Source organism: Calonectris borealis, chromosome 18, assembly GCF_964195595.1.
Source record: "Calonectris borealis chromosome 18, bCalBor7.hap1.2, whole genome shotgun sequence".
NCBI classification, from domain to species: domain Eukaryota; kingdom Metazoa; phylum Chordata; class Aves; order Procellariiformes; family Procellariidae; genus Calonectris; species Calonectris borealis.
The window spans coordinates 7,907,109-7,929,890 of record NC_134329.1 but is presented as its reverse complement, the minus strand read 5'-3'; the positions used below and the strand labels follow the sequence as shown (position 1 = coordinate 7,929,890).

At 54.5% G+C, this 22,782-nt stretch overlaps 1 protein-coding gene across 1 annotated transcript; it reads left to right on the top strand.

Moving 5' to 3' along the window:
• Nucleotides 1–1,540: 1,540 nt before the first annotated feature.
• Nucleotides 1,541–22,779, top strand: CCDC63 (coiled-coil domain containing 63). Its single transcript, XM_075168151.1, has 13 exons — nt 1,541–1,751; nt 6,023–6,049; nt 8,469–8,605; nt 16,984–17,147; nt 17,285–17,474; nt 18,595–18,714; nt 19,200–19,381; nt 19,933–20,114; nt 20,551–20,771; nt 21,247–21,321; nt 21,710–21,902; nt 22,275–22,472; nt 22,664–22,779. Exons 1-13 carry the CDS (start codon nt 1,541–1,543, stop codon nt 22,777–22,779), a joined length of 2,016 nt encoding a protein of 671 aa, XP_075024252.1.
• Nucleotides 22,780–22,782: the final 3 nt, after the last annotated feature.

Here is a 22,782-nt window from a genome sequence, read left to right as displayed (position 1 = left end):
CATACTGGCAAAAATACTACCAATAAAATCCTTCTCATATAAAAATGTCAGAAGTCGCTTTTTTCTAATATAGCAGTGACCACAATAGGATTTTTCCTGCTATAGCTATTTGGATTGAGAAAACACAGCACATTCCTCCCTCTTGGTGATTTCTTATATGAATCCGACTTTTAAGGCTAGACCAGGCACAAGAGCCATTTTGATGTGTCCTGTCCGCGATCGAGCATCCCTGGGCAAGCATGGCGGTCGTCTGCTGTCGCTTAGAAAAAGAGGAGAAACAGCGCTAAAGGAGACTTTGTCCTACTTGAAGTGGAGAACAGCCGTGGCGGATCAGTTGACGCTGCTTTGGCAAGGAGTGGAGCCCTCGTCTTCCCCTCTTTGGTCAGGAATCTCTACGCTCTGCCAAAGCCTGAGTTTCGTAACTGGCTAGAAGGCTCTTGCGGGTTTCCACGGGCTCAGCTGAGACGTTCATGGAGGGGGAAAGGGAAGAACGTACGCGGCAGCCAGTGCTGTACCTCTAGCAAAGGGCTTTTCAGCCCTTCTTCAGCAGGTTTACGGTGGGGCGAGCATAATTTGCCTTTTCTCTTTGCTGTGCGAGGGGAGAGGCGGTGGGGAGCGGAGTGGTTCTCTGCACGGCTCGTCTTGGTCTGCCTGGATGTGGTTACAGAGGCATGTGAATTGTCCCATGGTGTGGAGCAGACCTTGCAAGATGGGGAGAGGCAGCAGCTTCTCAGAAAGATTAAGTAGGACATTTTGTGTAGCTTCAGCTTCACGTGGCTTGAAGAAAGAACTTTGTGTATGTTCCTCATTGCATTGGCCAGAAATGCACGTTAGCAGCCTGGGACCTGCAAGAGGCTGGGCTGGGACATGGCTGGTTTCTTCGCTTCCTCTGATTTTACCTCAGCATAACTCTGCTTCATGGATGAGCTGTTTCTCTAATTAAAACCGATGAAAAAGGAGGACCAGGAGGGCTGCCAGGGGAGTGGGAAAGTGGAAATAAGATGAAGGTCTGTTGATTATTTGCTCTTGGTCAAATGGCTGCTGTGCCTCTGTGGACCCCAGTGGGAGACACATCACTGAACACGAGATGCAGGAGCAAGAAAGAGATCTTCCACGCACCTGAGGATCCCTGACTCCACTGGAGATTTTGAAATGCAGATGAAACACGTGGGAAATCCCACCTGCAGGTGCCCGCAGGCTTCCCGGAGGCTGATGCACTTAAGCCTTCCCAGGCCTGGGACAGGTAACAAGTGTCTGGAGGGCAGTGGCTTTGCTGGTCCAGGTTTTATTTTCCCTTACACTCCTGAAAATCCAGAACAATCCCACTGTCGACTCTCGGACACCTGGAGTTTCTGCTTACATGCAGTGTTTGAAAACGTGGTCCACTGTGGAGGTAGCTGCCACGTGTGCTTATTTATTTGTTTCTGTTCTCACCTCCTCCTTGCTGCTCGCTGCTCGCGAGCCTGGCAGATTTTCAGGAGCTGGGCTGCTCTTACATAACGTTGCGCCAAAATCGGTACGAAAGGATTCGGAGGAATCCATGGCTGGAGTCACCTTTGATCCCTGGATTCCCTTCTGGGTTGTCCACACAGCTCGGGCACGCAATTGTGAGCTGCTTCTCTGCCCTGGGGCACCCTCTGCCATCGGCATCCATCGGGACCGGGCGTATCGTGAAGGACGAGGTCTCCAGCCGCGCCGCTTGGCGGGTGCTGCCTTTGCCGCAGCCGCCTTCGCCTGCCGCATGACGGCAGGTGTGGTCCTGCGCTGGCTGTCCTGGGCACGCAGCCGCTTACAAAAGCAGCATCTCCCAGGTCCCCGAGAGAGCATGACCAGGGTTCAAGCCTGTATAATTAATGGTAATTATCCGGTTGAGGGAGTGGGTACGAAACTGATTTAACTCATCTGAAATCCTCAGCCTGAGTCGCTCTGAGCTGTGTTCTCAGCTCAACAGACCTGCACCCGCATCCAGAAGACGCCTTAAGCGACTCGAGGAAAGCCTCTTTCTCCTGGGACGGTCTCTTCTCCACATCGTGGGCAGCTTCAGCCGGGCAAAGCCCCTGGCACCCCTTGGAGAGGATGCAGGGGCTCAGCCCAGCAGTGGAGGGGGAGACCTTGTCGATCTCCAGCATGCCGGAGAGCGTGCAAAGCACTGCGGGGTGCACCCGCAGGTGGGCAAGGGCCACCACGCCACCCACGGGGCTTTGGGTGCTGGTGTGAGCTGGTTTAAAACAAACGTGACCCGGCTAGCTGCAATCCCATCCCTGGGTCACAGCACAGACGGACCCAAAGCGATGGAGCCAGGCTGTCTCCTGCACTGGTCTCCAGCTGGGTGCCTTTGGTGATAAATCACGAGTGTTTCGGTTTGGGTGCGGTGATAAATCTAAGGGCTGTGAACGATAGTGTACACAATAGTGGGTTTTAGCCAATATACTGGGCTTTTACGTAAAAGCTTCCATACACACGTACGCTGTCAGGCGGCAGGTGAGACAGGAGAGTTGGAAACATTAATCTGCAGAGAAAAGGGAGCCTTGGAAACTTGCCACTTTTGTTCCAGTCTCTGCTCTCCGGGAACTCGATTTTCCCCTTCTTTCCCTCCATATTTTACTTCACATGATTTTTTTGCCTTTTAAAAATAGATGCCTCGTTTGCAGTAAGAACACCCTGCGCATGTCTGCAGCGGGTGAGATTCAGCCCAATGCAAGGCTGGGATCGGGTGAGACTTCAGCATCTCCTCAGCTCCGGGTCAGCCAGCCGGACGTGGGGGCTGACGTTAAACTTCTGCCTCAGAGCGAATGGCTGTAGGCATGGGCAGTCTGCTTCTTCCATTTAAAAAGAAAATAAAAGATTAAAGGAAGCGTTCACTCTGCAGCCAGAACAGCTTTGATTATTCAAGGATGCATTTAGGGTTCAAATGTATCATCACATCTTGTTACCTAATTCCCCTCCTGCCCTCGCATTGCCTTCCAGGGGATGCTCACCACTGAGTTTGGTGGGTTTGGGTTTATTATAAAGGGGAGTTGCAGAAGTTAATGTGCTTTATGGGAGAGGGAGAGGCGTACAAAGGCAAACTATGGGCCGAGAGTGAAACCTGAGTGTATGTTGCCTTGGACAATCACGGCACATACAAAAAGGGAACGAGCGTTGTCAAGCGGAGAGGACTGTACTGATCCTTTCAGCTCAAGCACTCAGCGCTGTGGTGTTGGGTCCAGCTGTGGCAAAGGGACGAGCCTCGCGTTTCCATCCAGACACGCATCGGGCAGGACTCACGGCCAGCTGCCTGGAACCACCCCAGCTCAGCCCATCGCCACCGAGCCGGCACGAGCCAGGATGCGGCCGGTGACAGTAGCCGTCACATCAAAGCTGGAGCAGAGAAGAGATGCCCCACGCGAGGCTCTACGGACCTGGCGAGGCTCAGACCGAACCTTCTCACGGCACCTCCCAACACTGGTTGATTCAGCAGATGCAACTTGCCCAAACCCGCCGCAGGGACAGGTCCCCTCCTGTTGCGCACGAGGAGGAAAAGCGGATTTTAAGGCCAAGAGACAGTATTTTAGAAGGAAAGTACTTTGTCAAAGTTTGTGCATGCCTGAAGGTTTATCTGATGATAACTTGAACCATCATAGCTTCTCCTGTGTACCTCCTCATGGGACACTCTTCCCAACACAACCAACTCTTCCCAGGTAGTTCAGCCTGAAACATGAGCGTCCAGAGATGAAGCAGGAACATCTCCAGAGATGGAGAAACCCCACCGGGGGTCAGAGAAGCTCCATGCACCCGCACAGCCTGCTTCTCTGCAGCCTCCACCGAAGGCGAAAGCCTTGGTGGCCTCCAGCCCTTGGGCTTGACTTTCACTCCTTTCCTGATACCATTTGACTTCCCTGCATAGAGTTCCCTCTGTCCTAAGCTTGCTGTGAATTTAACTTTTCTAACAGGGGTGAGGAAGGGACCAGCGAGAGCTGCTGCTGGGTAACTCCGTGCACCGATGGATTTACACCACAAGCTCCCCAGGAGAGGGGGTTCGCTCCGGGCAGTGCCTGCATGGGGGATGCTTCACCCCAGCTCCTGGCTCGTGACCCCGCTCTGCCGAGCCGTCCTACCTTTGCCACTTCTCCCAACACAACCTCAAACAAGTGTTGCGTATTTTTTTTCTCGGTAGCATGTAGGTCACTGGAGAGCCTTAGGGACCCGACAGCTGATATTCATCCTTGATTTTGAATCCGGGCGTCAAGCTTTCTGGAGGCGATAGAAGTGCAGTTGCTGATGAGACCGACTGCCTTTTGTGTGGCTTCAATTAAATGTCTTTCTCAGCATGGGATGGTTGCCAGAGCTCGTTTTTTTAATAAAAGAAACAGTTTTATTTAGATATATATAGAAAAAGTCCCACCTGGCTTTTTGGAAGAGTTTCAGCTGGAATGTAACAGATCCCATATTCTTCTATAAAAAGGTGAGCCGTATTTTTCAGCTGAACTTTTCTCCCTTTTATAGCTGTGATTTGGCACACACGAGGCGTAAGCAGCGGCAAGGTCGCTGCCCTTCCCCAGCCGAGGAAGGAAAGCTGCGGCACGTGCCGGGGCCGGCGATACGGGAGCAGCTGCCGAGGACAAGCCCGAAGGGGGACGCGAGCTGTGGGCTGACCCCCGAGACCCGCTCGCCATTGGGGTCTGCGCAGGAGCCCTGGGGCGGCTCGGAAACCCCAGGAGATGTGTGTCCCCGCCGCTGCGGAGCCTGCCCTGCCGATGAGATGCCTTCGCAGCCGTGACCTCCGGAGAGGAGCCATGGGGACGGTCAGGGCAGAGCACGTGCTGCTTCTCCCAGCCTTTATTTGCTTTGTCTTCACTGCTCTTTCAACCCAGACTAACACCAGCTCGCTCTCTATTTTAACAGCAGTGTAAGCGTGGGCAACAGTTAAAACAAGGCAAGCAGCCACCGTTTCCTCTGTTTTCTTTCTTCCTGCACCCTTTTAAATTTTGGTTGCTCAGATGACCTTTTCCAGACCTGGGTGTCCTCCTCCCTCGTGAGCCATGCTGCCTGGTGTCCCCTGCGCCGTGGCCAGGTGTTTCGGTCCCCGCTGCCAACTGCAGAAGAGGCGGTGGTACAAGCCAGTAGCTCTTTGCTCCAGTTACATTGCTTGGCCACAGATGCATTTTAATTAATTTATTTAATTATTTTTAATCAAGATTGCGCTTATTTTTATTATGCATTTACTTATTATCAAGAGTGCACATTGCAGCCTCTTCCCAGCCCCAGCTAGTGAAGTGACCTGCCCCGTCTCATCCAGACTCGCTCCTTCCAGCAGCAGCAGGCGATGCCAGAAATGCTCCAGGAGCCGCAGCACCTTGGCCCAGTGTAACATTTGCATGAGAAAGCGGGGAGCGGTGAGGTAATGAAGTCCAAAGGCGAAGCGGCATGAGTCACTGGGTGAAACTGCGGTACCTCCGTTGAATTCCCCGGGGTTTAAAACCAGGGCGCAAGGAGGGATTGGAAATCCCAGGGGTGCAAGCGGCCAGGATGACGAGAACACACTCGATCCTCGTGTGCCGGGAGCTCAGCCACGCCGACGAGCTCGCTTCTGTTTGGTGTTTTTTATTGTGCTCTGATTAATATGGAAATTGTCATATACGCCCATGCTGGGTGAGCACACATCTCCGTGCTTGTACTGGTCCTGCTCTGGAAATGCCTTTCGGGCTGCGGCATGTCCCCGGCTCCCCTGGGTTGCAGCGGGAGCACGAAGCGATGCTTTAAATCCTCCGCTTGCTGTTCCCCGGTTCTCCCAAGCACAGCTTTTAAATGCTGTGCCATCAACTGCTTGATTAATTAATGCTCTTCTCTTTCACTTGTTTGACGATGATATTCAGTGATGTGACTGAAACTCACCTCCCAGGGCGGAGACAGTCTCATGCACTGAAACAGGCTGGACGCGTATTTTTAGTAAAACAGTATTTTCAGCTCAGGATTTGAAGTTTCTGGTCATTTCCTCATCCCTCTGAGTCACACGCCAAGTCCTTTCTGTTGTTTATTGCAGATGTTGATGGTTACAATAATCCGGGAGGTAAGTGCTTGGCTTTCGGAGGGAGAAGGAAGCGAGCAGCAGGATGAGCTCTCGCTGCTCATCGGCACCAGGCACCCGAGCTTATGGCAAAGCTTCCAGAGAGCTCCAGTTTATGTATATTATTATAGAAATAATGTATTGGAAAAGGCACACGGCAGGATTTAAGGCCGCTCCACGTGATTGCTCAGCTCAGCCAAAAAAAGCGAGGGATCAGCCCTGTTGTCCTGGCCTGGAGATGAGCACAGCGGGGCTGTCTGTCCATCCGTCTGTCCGCCCAGGGCTCCTGCCGGCTGCTCCCGGGCCCAGAAGCAGCAGGCTGCTGGCACCGGAGGAGCTGGGGGGCTGCAGCTCTGGGTGGGTGAGCCAGGGTGCCCTCCTCTACCGCCACTTCAGCAAATATTCCTTAATGTGGCTTCTTGCCTCTGCCTGCAGGCAGGGATTTAAGCCAAAAACAGTCAGTTGGGTTTGTCCTGCCAGCCTCAGCTCACCTTGGAGGTGTCAGCCCTACAACGGTGCTTAACCTGCGATGCACCTCCGCAGCCCCCCCAGCTGGATGCTGGCACCGCTCAGGGCTGGATCTGAAAAGCTGGTGCCCTGGCATTTCCCTCCTCGCCCTTACACCCCAGATTTCCAAACTCTTCAGCAGTCAATAGACATTCAGAACACTGAGAAGCTTCAACACGTGGATGAGGCAGGGGTCTGAGGGCTGCCGGCACGCTGGGCTTGTGCTGCAGTGCCAGAAGGGAGCAATGCGGTTCTGGTCTGGTATTTGCCTGCTCTGCTCTGTGCTGGGGCAGAGTCGGGTCCCCCGGCAGGACCAGCTGTGTCCGGGGAGGATGCTCGCTGCCGGAGCAGAGGAGCTGCTGGAAAATCTCTCTCCCAAGCCCAGCAGCAGCAGTTTGCTGCAGGCTGAGCTCTTGCCGTTAGGCAATGTGCTCTTCCCTCTCCGGTGGGTCCGTGCTTAACTCGCCATCAGTCAGAGAAGGAGGACACGTGTGGCAATGCGGGGCCTTCCCAAAGCGTGGGGCTCTCGCGGTGGGCTGGGGCGGCAGATCCGGAGAGGACCAGACAGGCTGTCGGGAGCGCTGAGTGTCAAAGATGCTGTGCAGCCACTGGAGCTTTAGGGTTGGGTTTCTTCTCTGTGTGGGCGCATCCCAGGGCGTAAAGCCCCCATTTCTGATGCACGGGGGTCCGCAGCCCTCCTGGCGTGCCCAGGGGTGGGAGCAGCAGGGATACAGGGACTGTATCGCAGCGGGGCCAGCCCCGCACGGTGCTGATTGCCGGCTGCATCGCCTCGCTCACCCCCAGCTTCAGCTTTGGGGACACCAATTTTTGCCAGAGGGATGGGTTGGACTCCCTGCAGAGCCCAGCTGGGCCGGGGTGCCTGGGTGCCCTCCCTCCCCACCTACCCCCAGGGATTTCAGAGCCCATTGGACCATTTTGCCACCCAAAAGAGGATTTCCCACCTGCGAGGGCTGCGCCTGCCCTCTAAGAGCAGCGCGGCCAGCTACCTCCTTTCTTCCTCTTGCAGGCGCAAAAAATCCGACAATGAAAATGGAGCTGATGACAGCGCTAATTGCTTAAGAGACGGCATGGCAGCCTGGGGCCGGGGGGATGGCACGCCGTGGGGTTTTAAAACTGCAGATGAGTGCCCAGTGGGATATTTTGCCGGCTCAGAAGGAGATGGAAGAGGGCTCTGCGCTGAGCCGGGGAATACACTGCACAGGCGGGTTTCTAGAAGCAGCACAAGTTGAGCTGGTAAATTATAAAATGCCACACTTGAGGTCTGTTATATAACGTCCCTTTACAGAACCTGGGAGCTAAATATAAAAGAGAGTTACATTTTGGGCTGGTGTAAAATGATGCTCCAGAATGGGTTTGTGTGGGAAGGAGTGCTCTGCAGCGCTGCGAGAAACGGAAAGGCTTTCGGGACCCTGGGTTCGCTCCCAGCCTCCATCGCTTGTTTTCTCTGCAACCTTGCAAAAAGCATTTACTCCCCGGGTCTCAGTTTCCCTCTCTTTAAATCAGGAACAATAAAACCTCCATTTCCTTGCAGCTGCGTTGTCAAGATTAATTCATGTTTGCAAAGTGACCTGAGAATCTATAGAAACCCGAACAGTATATCATTATCCTGATCTAAACTTGGCATATAATATCAACGGGCCAAATTCCCCTCCCACGCTGGAGGAGAAGGGGTTGTGTCAGCGTAGCTGAGAGGAAAATTCCAGCCACCGTTCCTAACCAAAAAATCCAGAAGAGAAAAGCCTTTTTGGGCTGAGACCATTTTGTTTTCCTTGAGGAAATTCCCTTCTTCATTAGCTCTAGCAGAAGGATCAGCTCCCACACAAACCGGCTCATGCCGAAGTGCGGAGGGGGTTAATGGGAGTTTTGGATGGCTCATCGTTCCCCTCTGGGGTAGTATCGGTGACGCTGGGCTCCTGCAGGACCTGCTGCCACCGTCACCGGCTCCTGCTGCTCGCAGGTGACAAAGCCAGGAGCATCTCCCGTGGGAAACGCAAGCGGGAGAGAAGCAAAGTGGAAATGCAGAGAGATGCTGTACGTGCCAGGATCCAGCCTGCCTGGCAGTGATGTGGGGCTCTTTTGCACTCCCCTGAGTCCTGCCCTTTTTCTCTTCCGCTGTATTTCCACCACCAAGCCCGGCGTGGCCCTCAGCAGCCTGCTCTGCCCGGAGGATGCTCCCTCCTGTCCCTGTTCTCCATGAAATGCTGGGAACCAGCCCGGCCCGTTTTCCTTCTCCTTCCTCTCTGCATGCAGAGTGGAGACTGCAGACGCTGGGCAGTCACAGAAGAGCTAGGTGGATTTTCAGGTCGGGTTTGACCGCTCAGTTTTGGGCTGAAGGAGGCCAGGTACAGACTGAAGGATGGCTGAAGCGTGGGACGTCGGAGGAAAGCCTGGCTGGGGTGAGCAGGGGATGGTGCTGCCGCAGCCCTGCTCCCGCCGTGATGGAGAGAAGCAAAGATTGAACTAGGATCAGCCTAGTTCAGCTTCTCTCTCAGCCTAGGGAGAGCAAGGGGCAGCTAAGGGAGGGCCTGCGGGACCAGGGAGCAGCTTGCCTGGGCTCACATCGGCTACATGGAGGTGGCTCAAGCACATTCATGTGTTGCCTGCAGACGGGAGAGGGGGAGGCCGCTGCATCCCCTGTCTTTTGCTAGGATGCGGATGATGCAGAGCATTGTGGTCCCTAAGCAGAGGCCAAAATGGGGATGTAGGAGCCCTGGGAAGCCTCGTCACCCCCCTTGCAGCCCTCCCCGCTGTGCAGTGCCCATCAGGAGCCATGTTTCGCAGCCTGTGCCTGGCTGCGTGGCCGGGATCTGACCAAAGCTGATGCGCAGCCCCTCCAGGTAAGGCGTGTGGTTTCTTCAAACCACCTGATCAGCCAGGCCTGATCCTGCACCTGTGAAAACCATCTGAATTGCTGGAAAAAATGTTTTCTGACAGGATGGAGATTTGCAGGGGAGTTGCCAAGCAACTGGCACGGCTCTGCGGCCTCCTGCTCCTCTCCTCCCTCTGAGCAGTGGCAGGCAGGGGACGGCTGCATCCCTGCATCCCTCTGCCCCGGCCAGCCCAGTGCTCCCTGGCCCTGCCAGCCTGCCCGGGGAGGTACCACTGGGAAAGGCAGGGACCAGTGGTGGCTGGTGGGACAGGATGCTCCTGGCCAGTGGGGATGACGGCTCCTGCACACCCGAGCCGTGGCAAATCGCCATTAGCAGCAGGGTTAGAAACGGGCTCTCTCTTCCAACCCATCTCCGAGCTGTGCAGCTTCCTTGTGAACTAGTCCCAGAGATGTGCGCTAACACCGAGCAAAACACCCGGGAAGACTCATTATAACCCGACTTTGATTAGTGTTACCTCTGCATTTCCTTGGGAGTCGCTTCAGATTTTCACTAAGAGAAATACGCAGCCCGAACCCTTGGGATTTTCTTTTTTAAAGCTTTAATTTAAATCAACTCTTGAGTAACAACCGCCTGTTACAAAAATCAGCTGATGTCCCTCGTAAAGCCTTGGACCTGTGGCAAGGGGCATGAAGCAACGGCTGACGGGAGGCGAGGCAACTGACGGCTGAGATCTTGCAAAAGATCAGTTGCTGGGTGAGTGGCAATAAACAGCAAATCCAGCCAGCTCCTAGAAATGGCAAATGGACCAGGCTGTTCAGAACAATCTGTTCCTTCTCCAGAGAAGGGCTGCGGTGCCGGCGGTAGGCTGGGAAAGCGGCTATTCTCGGCGTGAAGCTGATCTGAAATTCTGCTTCAGAAAAATGGCAGGGCCAAGACAGGGTAATGACGAGGAGACGTGTCCTAAATCAAATAAAAAGGCTGCAAGTGGCTTTGCTGGGCTGACTCTTCTCCAGGGAGGTTTGTGCTGAAGGAGCCCTGCTCTGCCTTGTCCCATGGACCTCCTCGCTGCCGTGTCCATGGCTTTCTGCTCCGGAAAACAGGGGAAACCCTGCTGATCCACCTCGGGTCGTTTGCCTGGGTTTGGCCGTGCACTTTGCTGTCTCATACCATCACCTACTTAACCGGGCATTAAAATCACTGAGCCAGAAGGAGAGCGGTTGGTGCACCCAGTTTCTTGCCTGGTGCTGCGATTGCTGTTGGAAGGGGACACCCCAGAGTGCCCAAACCTCTCCCATAAAGCCAAAACTGGGGAGACAGAAAGATCTGGGACTGCCCATATCGACACCACGCCAGGCTGGACCTGGGGTGCAGTTCCTCCAGGCAGATTTATTTCAGTTGTCTGGCTTTCCTTGGGGCTTGCGGCCTCCCCCCGGATACTTCCCTCCTGTGCCCAACCCAGAGATCAAGTGGCCTTCATTTGATTTGGAGAAGAAAAGTAAAAGAAGATAAACTGAATGCAGATGGTGCAGAACACCCGTACAGCAGTTTAATTAATTGCCTTTAAATGTTAATTCAAAATAGTTTCCCTGAGTGATCTTATATAGGCAAATCCTCAGTTGCCTTAAGCCACTTCCAGAGTGTGTTCAACTAATAAGGTATTCTTAGTTCTGATCAGCAGCATTGCATGGGACGGTAATGAGGAATGATTAATTGGAAATAGCTCTTCTAAAACAGGCTGTACCTGCTGCACTCTCCGGTGCTGCCCAGCTCTGGCCGGAGCTGACGGGGAGCCGTTGGGGGGCACAGGGAAGGGACTCCCCCCGTGATGTGCTGCCTTCTCAGCCACAAATCAGCCTCCCACCCCTCTTCCCAGCGCTCTCCAGCTAGATCTGGCATGGAGGGTTTCCAGCACGGCATCTAGATCTGCCGACAGACTTCCCTGGGGGAGGGTGGGATCTGGGAGGTCACAGGAGGAATTTCTTAGCTCGGCTTAGCCATAGCCAAGCGCCCCATCGGACCTTCGGAGCTATTGCATTGCACATCCCTGTCCTGAGCAAGACTGCCTCCTGCCTGGGTTTTATGCTGTAAAACGGCTGCGTCCCTCCAGAACTGCTGAGGGATCAGCAGCCCTGCTAAGAGCGTTACTTTGTGCAGCCTTGCCTAAATCACAGGCAAAAAAAAAAATCTCAGCACCAAGGACCCCATTCCCAGTCAGGCAAGACCCCGTGTGACAGCAGCTTCTGCGATGGCTCTGTTCTTGAGTCCTCTGTTCTCTTCCCTTGCTTTAGCTAAAATCTTCCCGCAGCGTATGAGTGCTTGCTATGAGCCAGGTTTGACCTCAAGCCAGTGAAATTTTTGGAGGTCTTTTCTTGCTTTCAGACGGCAGCGCGTCCTCAGCTATTTTGCTTCTGCGTTTTCCCACCCGCGGCGGCAGCCTTTGAGCAGTAATTCAGCACGGTGTGCCTGCTGCAGGCAAAGGCGGCTGTAAGTTAGCACAGAGGGATGAAGCAAATCCATGTTATTAGGCTCTGCCGGAGGGGCTGAGCCTGCAGCGGGAAAGAGTTTTGTGTCCCAAAGTCAAGGTCTGGGGAACTTACTCCTAAAATGACCCTTTAAAAAATACCAAGTAATGCTATGGAGGAGTCCGTTCACTGCTGGAAATCACATTTCACTTGGTGTCAGCAATTCAGAAGAAACCCATCTGCAGGAAATTATGATGGCAATTTCCTCTTTGAGTGCAGAGGAATTACAGCTGTAATTCCTCTTCGCTGTAATCAAGGAGGCAGCGAACAGCCTCCTCTCCCCTTATTTAATACCAGTTACTCTTAAAACTTGAAGCCGTGCAGAGACGTCTCTATCCCATCCTGCTGCCTAGAGGCCATTGCTGCTGCACTCGCAGGCCGTCAGGAAAAACAGACCCGGAGGTGAAAACCAGCTACTTTTGTGCTATTTTGTCGTCTCCAATGATGGATATGCGCTTATTTTTACACTGTAAATTTTCAGTGTGAGAAGGATGTCCTGCTGCATGCTTGTAGAGTGCCTGGCATATTTGGCTCTCATTTTGTTGAGATTTTAAATGTTAAATAAGGAAAACAGCATCAGAAGTTTGCAGTGTTGTTTCAGATGCTGGGCATGAGAGCCTTCTCTCCCGGAAGGGTGCGTGCTGAGGAAGGGCAGGCAAGAAGAAGTGATATCGTGCAGGGAGAGAACGGCTCAGCGTTTGAGGACTAGGCAGCGTGTATTTTGAAGGAAACCTTTTCTGTAAGAAACACATGGAGCAAAACTCGGGCCAACTGCAAAAGGCTGCAGGTCTACAACTCTCAATGTGTTTGCGATGCTTTTAGGACCAAAACTGGTCTTGCCCATTGAAGGCTGGTGTGGTTCATGCACATATGAAGATAACCATTCATCGGAGGAAAGAAATAAAAACCTGGGCAGAGAATGTGCTCACGGGAGGCCATTCCCAAGCAAAGTCTTGGTAAGGTGACGCCGTGAGGCCAAGGTATCACTCCAGGTCCACAGGACGACATTTCAGCAAAGACGGACCTAGCGTGTGTCTGAATTCAGAACCTCTTCTGTAAGGTTTTGCCATCGGACTGCTGGCTGAGAAGATCTGTCCCCATCACCAGCTGCCTCAGCATCTTCCTGGTCCTCCCAGCGCTGCTGCTGGAGCTGACGGGAGTTTGGTTATGATTTAATCCAGGCTTTTAGAGGAGGGGAAAAAGAAAGTTTTGACAGTTCCATATATAGTCCTCTGACTCACAGATTTCATGTGTCAAACACCGAAGACGGGTTAAGTAGAATTAAGTTCTGGATTTGTTATAAATAGGCATTAAGTAACATGAATGTACTACATTTGCATGAAAATATGGGTCTGATTCTCTAGCTTACCCCAGAGATTTTCTTTGACGTCAATGGGACGCTCCCAGGTAGGTGAGCTCAGCTCAGAGCCAGCCCAGCTCCGACCGTCCCCTGCAGCCACCATTTAACTGGACCCGGTGAAACGGGGAAATCATCGCTGAAATCAGGAAGGATTTACGCTGCTTGCACAGATCAGAATTTAGCCCCTAACATAGTACAAGTAGTTTTAATTAGACCCCAAATCTGTAGCTGAAGGAATAATTTCTCCATGTCAATCAGTGCTAAATGTACCTATTAAAAAGGAAGATGGGTTAAGATGAAAATTGCATAGAAAGTCACTTTTCTTCTGTTTCTCCCAGAAGGTGGAGATTCGTTGGATTCAGATGTTACAGACGATCTCATCCTGCTCCGATTACCGTCCTGCCCAGCCACAGCTTAAAGGTCCGTCCAGACAATGAAGTCACCCTCACTCAGAGCAAGTCTGACAGTCGAGCATTGTTTGGGTGAAAACAGCCCCCTTTAGTAAAATAAATGCTTCTGCAATGAGTGTGACAGACACAGACTCTACCAAATCAGAGCCCTCCTCAATAATTTAATTTACTGACTTGTTTATTGCTAAACAATTGAGTATTGGTCCACGGAGAAGGAAAACAAAAAGGACAGACAATATAGGCTGTATTTTGAGGCCGGACTAGTCCAAGGCAAGGGAAACCAGGCTTTTGAGCCACCCAGCGGCATTGTTTCTGGAAAATAACGTCCACCCCTGCAGCTCTACCTTTATTCTGAACTGGAGGTTCGGCCCTATTTCTGCTGAGGGTGAAGGGAAGCAAACCGGAGAGAAGGGATCTGCAGTGTGACACAGCCAGGGCCACCGAGACAGAGTGACAGCCTCATGCCTGGAAAGGTTGTCGTTATTATCCCATGGAGCTGTCGATCATGCAGGAACAGTATGAAAAGCTCCGGGAGCTTCCCCTGGCCCCGGCGGGACCCTCAGGCTCTGGTGCCTTCTCAGCATCACTCTGCCCTTGGTTGCGATTTTTCTTATCTAACACCACATTCTGCTTTCTGCCATGAAAATAATTTCCAATTAAATGCATCCTGAGAGCCTATCTGGCTGTGAATTAGCCTGGAACTTGATGGCTGGCTTGTTAGCTCATCAAAATCTCCAGGATAACGGGGAGGCACAGCCTCAAGAGCGATGCGCTGGTTGGGGATTTTGCTCATCGCCTTGAACTCGCCGCAGCCCTGCAGACGGGGACGTGGATGCCCTTTGCTCACCCTCAGCGCTTCTCTGTTCCCCTTCGTGCCAGAGCTGAGTAAGCAACACCAGGGCAACGAAACACAGCCCTGCTCCAGCCTCCAGCGCTGTCTCGTGCTTCTGCCCTCCAGGGATCTCAGGGTTTGCTGAGTCCCTGGGAAGGAGCCGGCCACGCGCTCCAGCTTATGGGGAAGGGATTATCACGGCTCTTGTGACGCAGCTCCCGTGAGCTTCCCTGCATGGAAAGGAGAGAAACAGGCGTGAATCCTCAATTTGTCTCCTATATTGGCCGCCTAAACAGTCTCTGTCCCCAGGGACCTTCCCTGGGTTGGCAGTGCCAACCGTTGCTACTCTCCCGACGGCGGGCACCCCGAGGGTGTCTGGATGCCGAGGGCAATGGCAGTGATGTGGTGATTGCTGCCTCTCCACGAGCAAAACAGATAGAAACCAGGTAGGAAGCCCAGGGAGATGTCAGCGGGGCCGGCAAGGAAGGGGAGGGAATGACAGCTCTGTGGCCCTGACGCGCTGCTGGGGACGGCGAAGCCCTGGTGCTGCTTTCTGGTCGGGGTGAAAGGCGTCAAAGTCCCAGGTTATGGGATGATTCAAACACTGCAAAGCGAAGCAAAGACCATAAAATGAGGGTTTCTGCTTGCTGTGGACACGCAGCCAGGGAGACATCATAGCACATGCTTCAGGGCTGGTTTTGGGGCATGGAAACCCCTTTGGTCCACGTAGCGTGGGCTCCCAGCACTCCCGTGGGGCAGGTGGGGGTGCCCCGGCCATCCCCTCGCTCCATCCTCCTTGGTGACAGTCCCCATGGAGAACCAGTCCACGCTCCGTTGTGATGACGCTGTTGTGGCAACCAGACCAGTGCCTGTTCCACAGAGCCTGGGGCAGTGCAGGGCGCAGGTCGGGACCGGGACCGGCTCCCTGCCGGGCTCTCGTCTCTCCTCTGCTTCCCGCTGGAAATAGGGGCCGTTCCTCAGGAATACCCGACTGCCGCCGCGGTCCCGTCCCCTGGCTGGAGAGGAACCGCAGCACCCTGCGGTGGGGTGAGCAGAGTCGGGGGTGACAGGGGAGCCCGTGAGGCTGCAGCGGGGCTGGGGGGGACCAGCTTTGGGGGTGAGGGCTGTGGGGTCAGCCCCAGTGCCCTGCAGCGGGACGGGGGCTGAATCCAGGCGATATCCCCCACTCGCGCTCCCCAGGGGCTCTGTCCGCTGGCACGGGGGGGCCTGGCCTCGCTGGGATTTCTATGGAAACCCAGGTACCGAACAGGGTGGAATAGCTCAAACCATCTGTTCTTCCCCTACTTATAAACTCGATAAGAGGAGCGTGTTTCGCGATGACATCACTACAAATGCTCTCCTTTTATTCATCGCGCAGCCATCTGTGATGGTTTCCTCATGTGCCAAACACGCGAGCGGGTGCTGAGGGAGGGCAAGGGGACACAACCACCCCCTTATCCGGGTTTCCTTTCTCCCCTTGGAAAGCAGGCCTGGCCCCACGGAGCTTCCTTGTCTGCATTCCCGAGGTGGCTGCAAAGCAACCGGCAGAGTTAGCTGGAAGAAATGAGGGGCTCAAAGGTAAAAACTGAAGCACAATCCAAAGCTGAACTTCTCCACAGGCGCTAGGGAGGATCTGCCGTGGGGATCTCACCTGCAGAAATAAATGCCGCAGTGCGGTGAGCGGGACAAGCGGAGGGGAGCCAGGCTTTCTTCTACCAGCAAGGTGTTGGGTTGTGGTGGGGCTGATTCTGCCTGCCCTCCTGTGCCGGGGCTGAGGCCATCGCCTGAGATTTGGGTGTTGGGGGAGGCAGGGTTGGGGAATATGGGTCAGCTCAGGACACAGGTAGGGGTGGATTTAACTGCCACAGCTTCAGTGCTTACCTGTTAGGCAGTTTCTCAGCTAGAAGTCACCTTCCCACTGCCGGGGATGTGAGCACTCCTGCTCCGCTCCTGGGCAAAGTCAGCTGGGTTCGTTCACGTCCCCAGCACGGGTGGGTTTGGTTCTGACTCACGTGGTCCTCGCAGTCATGCTGGGCGATAAAAGAGGTGACAACCTGCCGTCACCTGTCTTCCCCACTGCTGGAGGTCTGCATCCTGTCCTGGAATCGAGGTGCTGGCTGCGGCTCAGCCGCCGTGGTCAACAGGCGCTGATTTTGGTTGCTGTTAACACCTCCTTGCCCTGGGGAGTGGTGGTAGCATGGGGGTGGGTTACCCAAGAGCAAAGCACCCGGTGGACGTGGCTCTGAAGTGGATCAGAAGTGCCCATGGAGTTGGTTTGTGTGGCTCAGTGTTTCGGGTGGTAATGAATATCTTAGGTGGCAGGGAAGAGCTGAAGGTGGTGACAAACAGCTGGGGGTGGTGATGCCATTGACGCGCTCCCCTGTGTCCAGCTCCGCTGTCTACCACTGCTGGTGGTGTTTGCTCAAGTGACCAAACTCTCCCTCTCTGTGGCAGCGGAGGGGGCCCTCTTTGAGGCAGAAGCTTTCGGACTTCCCTGAGAAGGAGAAAGAAAAGCTGGCTGAAGCGGAGATCAGGAGACTGCAGAAACAGTTTCGGATAGCAGCGGAGAAGAGGAAATCTTACGGTGCCAACGTGAGGCAGAAAATGCAAGCTCAGGAGTGAGTGCAACTTTGCTTGGCTGCATTGTGCTTGGAAAGATCTGGGGACCCCGGCGCTGAGATGGGGAGGGGTAAGGACCCGCTCTGGCGTTGCAGGTGGGATGTGCTAAATGCCGTTTGTTGTTCTGTTTTTACAGAAAAGAAATAGAGTCGCTGACCCAAGAACACAGAGAGGTGTCATTAACGCTGAGCCAGGTCGCGTCCCTGAGAAATGCGATGCTGGATGACAGAAATTGTATGGAGCTCCAATGCCTTTTGCAGACCAAATACCAGTACGATTCTCTGATTAGGGACAGAAAAGCCCTGTTAGCTGACCTGGACAACCAGGTAAGAGCGTCTGGACCATTCCCTGGCTGAGCATGGTAGAGCAGAGCAGAGTCACAGAGTGAGCCCTATGGCTGAAACTCCTCGATGTAAAATGCATTTAATTCAGGTCTTGGAATATAACGCTGCCTCCTGGCAAAAGACACATGACAATGACAAATGGGGAGAGCCAGGCTCCCATTCAAGTCAGCAACACTGGCTAGAAAAGTAAGGTCTGACTCTCAACCTTGTGTCCCACCGGTCTCTGCAGCTCCTCTTTGATGGCACACGCCTGCCTGGGGTCACGCAACATCCCTCTGCTTTCCCCTTGACTTTTTTTCTGTCCTGAAAAAGAGGCAAAAATGGAACATTTAGTTGTGCTGCCCGAGACATGGCAAATAGAGAAGCAGCAACATCTGAGGGATGTCCTGTCACTTCTCCTGAGGACAGCCTGCTTGGATTTGGTCAACGGTGGGGTGGGAGGTCAAGGGAAACGCAGTGCTACAGAAGCGACGGGTCCCTGCAGCTTTCTGCTCTGAACAAGCCGCCCGTGGCAGAAGTCGGGGAACACGCTCGGGTACTTTACAGTTGCTAGAGGTGCTGCAGAGCTTTCCACAACAGGTTAGCTTTCAGCCAGGGGTCTCCTGGCTGAGTCATACCTCTCCCACCTGCCCCCCGCTCGTTGTTCTCCCACTACTTCGTTCTTCTCGTGGATTTATTTCCTCTGGCAGCTCCCCACTTCTGCCAAAAGTTTTCCTCCGCTCATTCCCAGGGAGGACTGCACAGATCCCTGTCTGGCCAGCACAATACCACTACCAAAAAACCATCCTCATTGCCTCTTCCACTCTACGCAGATGCTGCCGTGCCTTGTTCAACACCTGCTGAATTTCCCTCCAGAGGCAGCTGCATTTCCTTTGTGACACGAAAATAAACCCGTTCCTAGTTACAGTTTATGTTTCTGCGTGTGCAGGATGGGATCCTTTGGGATTAAAGCTGCTTCTATAACTGTGAGCTCATTAATGACATGGTTGCTGTAGTTCAGGTCAACAGCGGGTATTTTCTTTGGCTAAGTGTCCTGACAAGAGTCCAGAACGTGGGGGTGGAGATTATACTTTCTTTTTTTCTTTTTTCTCTGTGTGTGCAGATACTAGAGCTGGAAAAAAAGGTTGTGAGGCAAAACCAGAGAGCAGTGAAGGTGAAGCAAGCGAACAGTAGCAAACGGCTGCAAAAGCAGATTGAGACACTGGAGATGCGTCTAAACAAGGTGAGCAAACATTTTGCAGACCTTTGGAGACCATGTGCGGGGCCACACTGGGGCCTGTGTGCAAAACGCTTTTTGGTCAGGACAAAGGGTAATGGTGCGAATGCATTTGGTTGACACAAGCTGCATAAAGGACCTGGCCTTGTTCCCCTGGCCTGATTGCTCCCAGAATATCTCAAAGGCTCCTTCAAGCTTGGTGACCCAAATGCAGCACTTGTGCCATGCCAAGAAGCCTGAAGGTCTGCACCTGCTTAGTGATAAAACCGAGCTGCCTGAAGCCACCTTGCCTTGGATAACGCCAGCTCCAGGTCTCTGCCGTGATCGGCCTGGCCTCCGGTTGCCTCCCCTGTCCTGGGAAGGAGGATGGTGCAGTGCCAACTTAAAATCTCTTGGGCTGTGTTGGTCCCAGCCCTGGTCAAGGTCTTTCAGCAGACACCTGAGCCCCCAGCCCCGCACCAGCTTAAAACCTTTTGCTTCCGTCTCCCCAGGTCACTGTGCATTTCGATACCATCGTGACCAGAAATAACAAGCTCCGAGAAGAGATTGAAAGCCTGCGAATCCAGAAAGCCGTTTTGGACAACTTCTACTTGAAGCTCCATAAGAAGCTGGATCAGCAGAGGAGAAGGATGAACACAGCCGTTGAGCAATCCACACAAGCCTACGAGCAGCGGTACGTGGCCTTGGGAGCCCTCTGTGGCAAACTTGGCACCGACGGGCAATGCCAGTGATGAGTATCGATGTAAAGAGAGACCGATTGCAAGTTCGGAGAGAGGATTCACCGCTCTTGTCTAGAGCTGGGTGCTAAGGGTTGGGTGCCTGGTCAGTGCAGGGAGACTGGTACCTCCAGGGTGATTTACTCCACCCATCCCAGACGTTTCTTGGGATGGGGTGAATTACCCCATGGAGCAATCTCTTTCCCCTGAGTCCCACCTGAGCCCGCATGGGGGGATGCAGCAGACCTGGAGCAGAGGCCAGCCAGCTCCGGTCAAAGTGAGCCTGGCTGCTACAGTTGGGTGCTGCGTCCGAGTACAAAGCCCCACCAAGAGCTACGTTAGCTTGCTGCTGGCCTGGGGCTAACACGGCTGCATCTGGATGAGAGCCGGGCAACGTGCACAGCGTCGTGGGGGCTTTGCTAGCTCAGGCACAGAGGTGCACGGGAAGGGCCAGGAATACAAATCCTTATACCTACGCATGGTGTAACCTGCTGCTCTCTGTGGGCAGGATGGAGGCTCTGGCAAGGATTTCAGCCATGAAAGAAAGGCACAACAAAGACACTGTCCAGTACAATGTTGAGCTGCAGGAGCAGGAGCGTGTCCTTGACCAGGAGACCAAACTGAAAGCCTTCACGCTTGCCAAATTTACAGATCGCTCTGAATTGGAGGAACAGGCCAAAAAGAAAAAAGGTATCAAATAAGAGAAACCACGTGCAACTGGGACTGCAAACCAGGAGTCTGCAGGGTTGGCAGGGGGGCTGCTTATAGCATTGCACCCCAAAGGCAGGACCTCTCCCCTGCCCGCAGGCTCCTTCACCCACCCTTTGCCCTACAGAAGAAAAGGATGAAGAGTGATAACCAAGTGAGGCCACCCAAAACCATGTGTCTTGGGGGAGAGGGAGGATGGGGAGGCAGGGAGCTGCCTCCGTGTACAACCATGGCTCCTTTTATCCTCCTGGGGAGGGATCCCACTGTTTGCCCCATTCCCGTGCACACTCTGATCTCCTTGCTTAATTTCTGAGTGAAATAAAGACACCTTCTGCCCCCCCTGCCCCGAGCACCGCACCAAACCCCACAGCACCCGCAGGGGAAGGCTCTGCAAAGGGCAACACGGTCTCTCCCTCAGCCTTGAAGGCAGCCCAGCGGGCCAAGCGGAGCCAAGGGGAGAGCTTCGAGAGCCGGGAGGTGGCTTACAAGCGTCTGCTGGAGCTGGCGGAGGACAGGGACATCGACCGGCTGCTGAATGGCTTCATCGAAAAGGAGGGGAAGAACTTTGCCTGCTTCAGCTACGTCACCGAGCTGAACAACGAGATGGAGAAGATGCAGCGGAGGATCAAGGACCTCCAGGTCAGTTCCAGGCTTTTCATGTCTCCCCTTTCTCAGCCGGTGCTTTTGGGCTGGGGTGGGTTTTTCCTCTCCCATGTGTCCAGCATCACTGCTCACACCAGAGCCCAGCTCACAGCCTGCCACACGGGTGGGATTAGGGGAATGCAAAGGGGTAGCCAAAAATATAACTCCAATAGACAGAACGCTGCCTTCTCAGAGCTAAAAGTGTCTCAATGCTGCCACCGTGTACCCAGCAAAAATATTGCAGTATCCAGGAGGGCCAGGAGCTGCCTCAGCCTTTTGTGGGGCTGGCTGCAGTGAGGAGTGCTGCCTGTGGTGGGGTCATCCACTGCCCTCCTGGCCTGGGGACAGTGGTCCCCGGAGGGGACAAGTGGGGGGTCCCTGCTCGCCGGGTGGAGGGGTGGTCCCCAGCCTCTGTTTGGCACCGCTGGGGGCATTCAGCCAGTACCCCCTCCACGTGCTCGTGTTTACACAGAACAAAATTACGGCCCTCGTGACGGACCAGGAGTACGCAGAGAGCAGCAGCCTTCATGTCCTGCAGGAGCTGGAGGTATGGCAGCCCGGATTTCCCTCTGCAAGGGCAGCAGAGCCCTGACCGTCCTGGCACGTGTCCTAGGAGCCTGGTCCTGCCAACGCTGCTCCGGCCAACGGCTGGAGGCGTGGGCAGAAAAGGGCCCTGCATCGGCTTTGGCAGCCCTGTCTCCCAATGCATGGTGAGAGGGTGTCTGCAGGGCTCCTGCCAGCCCTGGTCTTCCAGGGCCTCGTCTGCGGCGTGGAGAGCTTGGGATCCCATTCATAGAACCTTTCCGCTGCAGGGATGGGAGCATCCCACAGCCTCTCCTGGGATGTCTCCAGTATCCAGACTGGAACTGGCCAGCACTGGGGTGGGGGGGAGAGCAGGGGGCTGGTATGACACCTAGCGAAACCTTTGCTGATAGGAAAAACTAATGGAAACCACTGAGGAAGCCAACTGGTACAAAGAGAGATGCAAAGAGAGCAGCAAAGTCCTGGGGCAGCTCAAATCTGGCATGGAGGCCCTGTTCAAAGAAATCAACTGCAACGCTACGGGGATAATGAAGCAGCTTGGAGAAAACGGGCAGATCACGGATCTGAACCTGATGCAGTTTTTCGGTGGGTCAGGGCTGCCCGTCATCCCCCGCCACATGGCCCAGACCTTGTACGTCCACCACCCGCTTGCACTGTGTTTTCATTGAGTGGTTTTTTTTTCCCCTGCCCCATCATGCATGGGTGTCCCTAATGTGAATTTGGGGTGCCAAATTCCCAGCAAATTCAGGAGCTAACCTGGCTGGATAAACATCCCAGTGGACCCCCAAGCCCTCATCTTGGCTCTGGGTGTGGGACCCAGCCTTGGGCCCTTGCCCCTGGGGAGAAGGCACTGCCTCGGGGAAGTCAATGGATCCCCTGCTCAGCAACCAGCCGGGGGTGGATTTGGGCAGGGGCCGGGTGCAGGGCCCCTGCGGGACGGCGCTCCCTCCCACCCAGGTCTTGTGGAGAAGAAGACCAACGAGCTCCTCCTGATGGAGTCCATCCGGCGCTACACATCGGCTGAGGGCTCGCACCCGGCCCAGCCCTTCGCCAGCCCGCTGCTGCACGGCACCGGGCTGCTCCGGGTGATGGATCGGGGCCAGCTCTGCCCGCCGCCCCCCACCCCGGACAGCACCGCCGACGCCATCGACGCCTGTGAGTGTCTGAGGCGGGAGGGAGGGGCTGTGACCACACAACCAGCCAATCCACAATTCCCCCATGGCCTCCCAGCCAATCCCCCGCTGTCACCTGTCCTCCCCAGCCAATCCCAACCAGCCTGTCCCGCCCCACCGGGTATATAAGGCCTCTGATGGCGTGCGTGACGGGGCGGCCATTTTCTTGGGCAGTGGAGGTGCCGCTGGAGCACGGCCAGCTGCGCCAGCTGATTCTCCAGAGCCAGGAGAAGGAGCGGGGCAACGCCACCTGCACGAGCAAGAAGGGGAGGAACGGCATCAAGGTGTGAGAG

Excerpts from the sequence above, each read along its gene's own strand:
- CCDC63 (XM_075168151.1), top strand. The coding sequence starts at position 1,541 with ATGGCTGGAGTCACCTTTGATCCCTGGATTCCCTTCTGGGTTGTCCAC. Across the intron at positions 6,050-8,468 it reads TGGTTACAATAATCCGGGAG|TATCGGTGACGCTGGGCTCC; the intron begins GTAAGTGCTTGG and ends CCTCTGGGGTAG. Across the intron at positions 20,115-20,550 it reads ACAGGCCAAAAAGAAAAAAG|CCTTGAAGGCAGCCCAGCGG; the intron begins GTATCAAATAAG and ends TCTCTCCCTCAG.